The sequence below is a fragment of the Hydra vulgaris genome, chromosome 01 (genome assembly GCF_038396675.1).
Source record: "Hydra vulgaris chromosome 01, alternate assembly HydraT2T_AEP".
Taxonomy (NCBI): Eukaryota; Metazoa; Cnidaria; class Hydrozoa; order Anthoathecata; family Hydridae; genus Hydra; species Hydra vulgaris.
Window position 1 is genome coordinate 28,080,256 of NC_088920.1, and position 7,245 is coordinate 28,087,500.

General features: G+C 28.4%; 1 protein-coding gene across 1 annotated transcript; it reads left to right on the forward strand.

Annotated features, from left to right (window-relative positions):
• Window positions 1–3,171, forward strand: LOC136074298 (zinc finger MYM-type protein 1-like). The gene is made up of 3 exons (XM_065786604.1): window positions 1–1,300; window positions 2,752–2,802; window positions 3,116–3,171. The coding sequence occupies exons 1-3, from the start codon at window positions 1–3 to the stop codon at window positions 3,169–3,171; spliced, it is 1,407 nt and encodes a 468-aa protein (XP_065642676.1).
• The last annotated feature ends 4,074 nt before the right edge of the window (window positions 3,172–7,245 follow it).

The following is a 7,245-nucleotide window of genomic DNA, read 5'->3' on the forward strand; positions in this document are numbered from 1 at the left end:
ATGACTATGATCATTCGCTTTTTGGATGTGATTTCAAATCCAAAAAATGGCGTTGCAGCAACAGCATATATAAAGGAACATTTCTTAGATTTTGTGCCTCTAAAGGAGACAACTAGTGCTGGTATGGCTGAAACTATCATTAAGCAGTTAGGCGAGATGTCTTTATCTATTGAAAACTTACGCGGTCAAGGATATGACAATGGCAGAAATATAAGGGGGAAAAATAAGGGTGTCCAACGAAGATTTTTAGATGTCAATCCCCGAGCATTGTTTATTGTGCCCTTGCTGTGCCATACATTGAATTTGGCTGTTAATGATGCTGTTAAATGTTGCTTAGAAGCAACAGCCTTCATTGATCTGGTACAACATGTATATGTATTCTTTTCTGCATCAACTCGTCGCTGGGAAGTTTTAACACGATATGTTTCTAATCTCACTGTTAAACCACTGAGTGAAACAAGGTGGGAAAGCCGAATCGATGCTTTAAAACCTCTCCGTTATCGACTTGGTGATATCTACGATGCTCTTGCAGAGTTTGCGAACGACACTAATTTAACAGGAGCATCTGGTAATTCAACACGGGTAGATGCACGGTTTATTGCAAACGCTATTTTTAGTTTTGAGTTTGTCGTTTCTCTGGTTGTGTGGTACGACGTGTTGTTTGAGATTAATATGACTAGTAAGCAACTTCAGGCAAAAGATTTAGATATGCATGGCGCCATAAATTATCTTAAAAAGACAAAGAAGTTTCTTGTAAATCGCAGAAATGAAATGGAGTTCGAGAAAATACTAGTAGATGCAGTTGAAATTGCAGTCAGTTTAGAGATACCTGCACTTTTAGAAACCGAACCAACCCGTATCAGAAGAAAGAATAAACAGTTTACGTATGAAGGAGATGACGAACCTATTCAAGATCCAAAAGAAAATTTCAAAATAAACTTTTACTTTGCTATTCTTGACACAGCAATACAATCGGTTGAAGAAAGATTTACTCATATACAAAAAATAAGTTCGTTGTTTGGTTTTCTCTACGATGTTCACAGTTTACAGGGTGTAACTAGCAAAGAAGTTATGCAACATTGCTTGAATCTTGAGAAAGCTTTGCAACATGGAGACTCCAAAGATATCGATGCAGCTGATCTATGTAGTAAACTGAAATCAATTTCAAGACGAGTTGAAAGATGTACATTGCCACTAGATTTACTGAATTTTATATCAAAAAATAATCTAGCAGATTGTGTCCCCAACACTGTTATAGCTTTAAGAATCCTCTTGACACTTCCAGTTTCCGTGGCTAGCGGTGAGCGAAGCTTCTCAAAACTCAAATCGATAAAAACATTTTTGAGAACGTCTATGCAGCAAGAAAGACTGGCTGGATTAGCTACTCTGTCAATTGAACATGAAATTGATATATATATATATATATATATATATATATATATATATATATATATATATATATATATATATATATATATATATCTATATCTATATATATATATATATATATATATATATATATATATATATCTATATCTATATATATATATATATATATATATATATATATATATATATATATATATATATATATATATATATATATATTAACCAGTACTAAAAGTAACTTTTCGGTAGACTACTCAATACAAAGTAGAGCAAATATATATTATAATTGAATATTAATAAAGTAAAATTAAATTTGAAACATTACTCGGAGTTTCACACTTTATGCAAACAAAGTTTAGATGACTTTCTTCCATGTTTAAAAGGTTCCGCCCTATCAATAACCTTTTACGTAAGAATAAGATTTGAAAATCCCTTTTTTTTCATTTCCTAGATATAATTCGAAAATTTTGTGGCATTAACTTTACTTTAGTATTGAAAGGAGTTTTTATGTTTGTACGACCAATCTTTGACGGTGTGCTCCGTTAAACCAATATAACTTAAACCATTATCCTGCTATATAGTTTTTACATTGCAGACATAAATTATAACTTTACTAAGACACATACCTTGCAAAGGACATTGTGAAGGTTGTCTGCAGTTACATGTTGGAACAGCTGTGTTAGAAACATTAGTTAATACTTTTTTTTTATGTGAACAAATAATATTGGTGATGTTTGCAAAACAGCTTAAATTGACTTTTAACTTGAAGCTTATGTGGTTTTAGAAAATGCTTTTATATTAGATTTAGAAAATTTTTTGCGACGTTGGATTTTACATTTTGCAAAAACAGATGTTTAAACCAAATAATGTTTTGTGATCTTGATTATGGTTTAGATGAGGTGGTCACCTGGTTTTCTGTGTGGCTGGAAAGTATTTTTAAATCACTTTAAGGTAACATCGAGATAGTGTACAATTTTAAAGTTGATTTTTATAGTAAATTTTAGATTAAATTTTTCCTTTAAAAGATGAACTATGTTTTTCTTAATTCTCTCGAATTGCGGTCGATTAATTCTATGAAAACAACAAAGGCCATCATCTTTATATTATCCAATGGTTTGCAACTCATAGTCTTGACCTAAAATATGCAAAATAAAGAGGCCAACTAACTCACATACTTCAGCCCCATCAAAACTCTCCTTAGTGACCTCAAAATAAGAATCTCCAAGTGTTTTGACCCTGATACTTTCGTGTTCAGTAAACAGTTCAAGAATTTTCTTGAGTGATTAATAATATCTAATGTGATTTCTGAAATTTCTGTAAATTGTTTGGCCTGAATAATTGAAATTTGAAGTAATTCTTTAGAGATAGAAGGAGAGAACTCTTCGTTATCAACCTGGATGAAAGAACAGTTGGGTGTGTCTTTAATGTTGCGGAACCAATTTATTGTGTCATCCTTTATATGTTATTGCTTAACAAGGGTGAATTGTCTCACTTTATTGTTGATGTTTTCTAGTAAAATTTTACTAACTGCTTCATGTTTGGTTTAGAAGGATTAATTATTCGACAATTAGTATTGTTGGCAAAATCATCTTTGTGATTCTTAATCATTATAAGCGTGGTTCTTATTGCAAGACTTCTATTTTGTTGTCAATACCTGTATCTTAAGCAATTTCTTTAGCCGCCTTGTTAATGTTATTATATTGCAAATTATTATATTTTTTGTAAGGTCTGGTTAAGTTTTCATTGAAAAGTTTATTGTTAGAAGTTTTTTCAAACTCATAAATAATATGTGATTTGTCTGCAAAAAGAAACATTTTTACTGATGATTTAGATTTGTAAATGTCATTATTTAGTTGTTTTTGAAACTGGTTGTAGGAATAAGTAGAAGAAAAATTTTGCATCATTTTAAGTAAATCGTTTCGAAATTTACTAGACTCGGATGTTGCGGTGAACATTTTCTCGTTTTAGAATTATAGTGGTAATCTGGTTCTTGGTTTAAAATTTTTACGCAAATTAGGGCTTTCGATCTCATGTGTTTGATCACTAATTCGATTTTTTCAGTAAAGTATTTAGGTTATAATTTATTTGTTGGTACCGGTATGTTCTTCATTAAGTAGTTAGAGAAATATTGTTCCATATTCCAAAATTGCTTATAGAATTATTATTATTATCTAAACGCACCGATAATAATTAATAAAAGGTTTAATCATCCGTTTTCGCAAAATGTAAAAACCAACGTCGCAAAAAAATTTCTAAAATCTAATTTAAAAGCGTTTTCCAAAACCACATAAGTTTCGCAAAATTTTTAATAGGAATGATTTAAAAGTCACTTTATATTGTTTTCCAAACATCACCAATATTATTTGTTCACGTAATAAAAAAGTATTAACTAATGTTTCAAACACAATTGTTCCAGCGTGTAACTGCCGACAACCTTCACAATGTCCTTTGCAGGGTATGTGTTTTAGTATAAGTATAATTTACGCCTGCAATATAAAAACTTCATCGCAGGATAGTGGTTTAAGTTATATTGGTTTAACGGAGCACACCTTTAAAGATCGCTGGTACAAACATAAAAACTCCTTTCTATACAAAAGTAAAGCTAATGCCACAAAACTTTTTAATTATATCTAGGAAATGAAAAAAAAAAGATTCTCAAATTTAATTCTTATTTGGGTGATTACTGGTAGGGTGGAACCTTTTAAACCTGGAAGAAAGTCATGTAACTTTTGTTTAACGGAGAAATACCATATCACTACCTCATCATTAAAACTATTGAATAAACGAAATGAATTATTTTCAACATGTCGCCACGAAAACCCAATTTGTTATCTGCAACTTTAATGTTATCTAAGCTAACACTGAATTACATTTTTGTAAAGATTTTTTGTAGTTGTTATGCTTGTGTTTGACGTCTGATGATCGGATAAAGCATGAAACTCCGAGTAATGCTTCAAACTTAATTGTATTTTATTATTTTAATATAACATGATATAATATAATATACATCTATATATATATATATATATATATATATATATATATATATATATATATATATATATATATATATATATATATATATATATATATATACATATATATATATATATATGTATATATATATGTGTATATATATCTATACATATAAATACATATATACATACATATATATATATATATATATATATATACATATATATATATATATATATATATATATATATATATATATATATATATATATATATATATATATACATATACATATACTTATAATTTTATGAAAAACAATGTCTTTCAAGTATAATTTGTACTTATAATAATATTTTATAATTTTATTATAAGTACAGTTTATACTTTCGGTGGAAGCCCCCCCATCCCCCCGAAAAACTTCAAAATGTAAAAGTTTAGTATGAGCTTTTTTAGACATAAAAATTACTATAGATTTCATTTCTGTAACTTATTTGTGTTAAAATTATTCTTAACTGCAAAATTTTTAGTTTGTTTCATGCTGCAACTGCAAAATTTTTAGGTTGTTTCACGTTTCGATTTATCGAGAGCTTTACTTTTCTGTCGTAAACTTTTTTTCTCAAAGCTGTTAAAAACGTTATATGGGTTAAGACGCTTCGTTCTGTAGTACTTCTTATTCAGCTTAACAAAAACAAGCAACACTGGAATACACTAAAGTAAAAGTTGTTGAATTAAGCAAAAGATGTCAAAAAATTGCAGTGTAAAAGCTGAAACCAAAGTAGAAGACGTGGACCCTTTCTTGTTAAAATGTTTTTAAATCGTAAAGAAGAAGTTGTGGTTAATAATGTAAATAAAAAATCTCCTCTAATTGTAGATTTTTTAATAAACGCTTGAACTGTGTGAGTGGGTAAAATAAAATTTACGCTTCTGATACTGCTGTAAATATCTAAACATCATATTCCAAAATACAACAAATTGATGTAGTTGAATCTGCTTATAATGATCTTCTATCTGCATATAGAAATATAAATGTACAGTTATAAATGAAGAAGAGTTATCTGATATTTTTAAAGAACTTACTTGTCCTTTGTGCCACTATGGAAAATCCCTCGCGTTGTCTGACAACTTTAAATGATCCATATGGAATTAATAGATACTACAATTGATCATATATTTGGTTGCATAATTATTTTGGTGTTGCAATTAAAACTAATGTGGGAGATTTAGCTTCTATGAAAATAGATACTCTGGCATCCCTTTATCATGTTGCATTTTCTATAATGCCTAGTATATGCTAAGATTTGGTGCAAATATAGTTCATAATAAGCCAATGGAATAAAATCAAACTAATCTTTGTGGAATTTAGTGCTGACAAGCAGTTTGAAAATTGCTTACGTGGAAAGAAACAAAATGGTAACAAAGGTTTTAATTGCACAATATGGGAGCCCAGTAAAAAAAGTTCTATAAAATTTCTATAAGCTTTTAAAATATATGGCCTATATAAATTATATAGAAATGCTATAAAATTTCTATAGAATGTCTATTAATTTTTATAGAAATTGCTATAAAACTTTTTTTTCTATAAAATAAAAAGTAGAAAAAAAAGTTATATTGAAATTTCTATAGAAATTAACCGAGGTTCTATATAAATTCTATAAAATTCTATAGAATTTTCATAAACCATATATTCCAAAAGTTTATAGAAATTCTATAAAACTTTTTGTCCTGGGAGTGCCTACCTAAAATAAAGTTTATATCATTCAATCAATTTGAATTTGGAGTGTATGATGCAGTGGCTAATTATAACATTGGTAGAAAAGCCTCAATTTTAGTCTTTGAACTTATGACGATGATTCCAGAAGCATATACTTTTAAAGTTAGTAAAAACTTAAACAAAAGATACCAAATATGGGCGAAATATCGAAATGCTGATAAATACAAGTTGTAAAGAAAACTTATTAGTGGCAAAAAAACATAACAAGATTGATAAAGAAGCAAAAGAGGAGGTGTTGTATAAAGCAGGAGATTTTTTCACATTTTATTAGATTTTTAACTGCGTTATATTTTTGACTCAAACTTAACCTGTTTTAAAGTTATATTCGCTAATTTTTCTTTTCATTTTGTGTTTTCTCCAAGTAGTCTTTTTTTGTACGCCGGCCATTTTAACTCAATAACCGCTTTACTAATTTTGATGAAAGTTTCAGGAGTTGTTTCTCTCATTATTAACCATGTTTTAGTAAAACAGTTTTTTATCTAAGTTTTAGATTTTTTTATTTTTAAAATTTTGAATAAAAAATATTTTCGCCATCTTTAAATGTGCACACAGCGCTCGGATTTTTAGTTAAAGGAGAATGGCTCAATTGAAACACCCTTTGACCTTTTTTGAATCATTTAGTAAAAAGTTATGAACAGATCTTGCACGGTTATTTGGTTTTTATGGCCCACATAAAAGTTTTTTTTGCGCTTTTTCATGTTCTTTTGTAGTTACTATGGCAACCAAAGACAAATTTGTATTTTTTTTATAGATTTTGTTTATTCATATTTTATTAATGTTTTATATTCTTGATTTAATTTAAAATGTTATATACTTCTGTTTAGGGCGAGGGGGGGGGGCTTTTCCTTTAATAGATAAGTTTTTATATATAAAATTATTAGATAATACAATTAAGTGTATAAATATCGTCAGATAAGGTAATATGGCCACATTTTGACTTTTTTTTTTCTTTCAATAGTTTACTAAATACAAGAGCCATAAAAATGTAAATTTTTTTCAAGAAATACAAGATACACATTATATGTGAGTATTAGCCAAGCAGTTTTGAAAAGCTAATCGCAACTTATTAATAAAAATCATTTTTTCATTTATAAGTTGTGATTTATAAA

What these genes read in the sequence shown, in the direction of transcription:
- LOC136074298 (XM_065786604.1), top strand. Translation starts at nt 1, where the DNA reads ATGACTATGATCATTCGCTTTTTGGATGTGATTTCAAATCCAAAAAAT. An exon ending in TCCAGTTTCCGTGGCTAGCG is followed by an intron (nt 1,301 to 2,751) that starts GTGAGCGAAGCT and finishes GTAATTCTTTAG; the next exon opens with AGATAGAAGGAGAGAACTCT. An exon ending in CTGGATGAAAGAACAGTTGG is followed by an intron (nt 2,803 to 3,115) that starts GTGTGTCTTTAA and finishes ATTTTTTGTAAG; the next exon opens with GTCTGGTTAAGTTTTCATTG.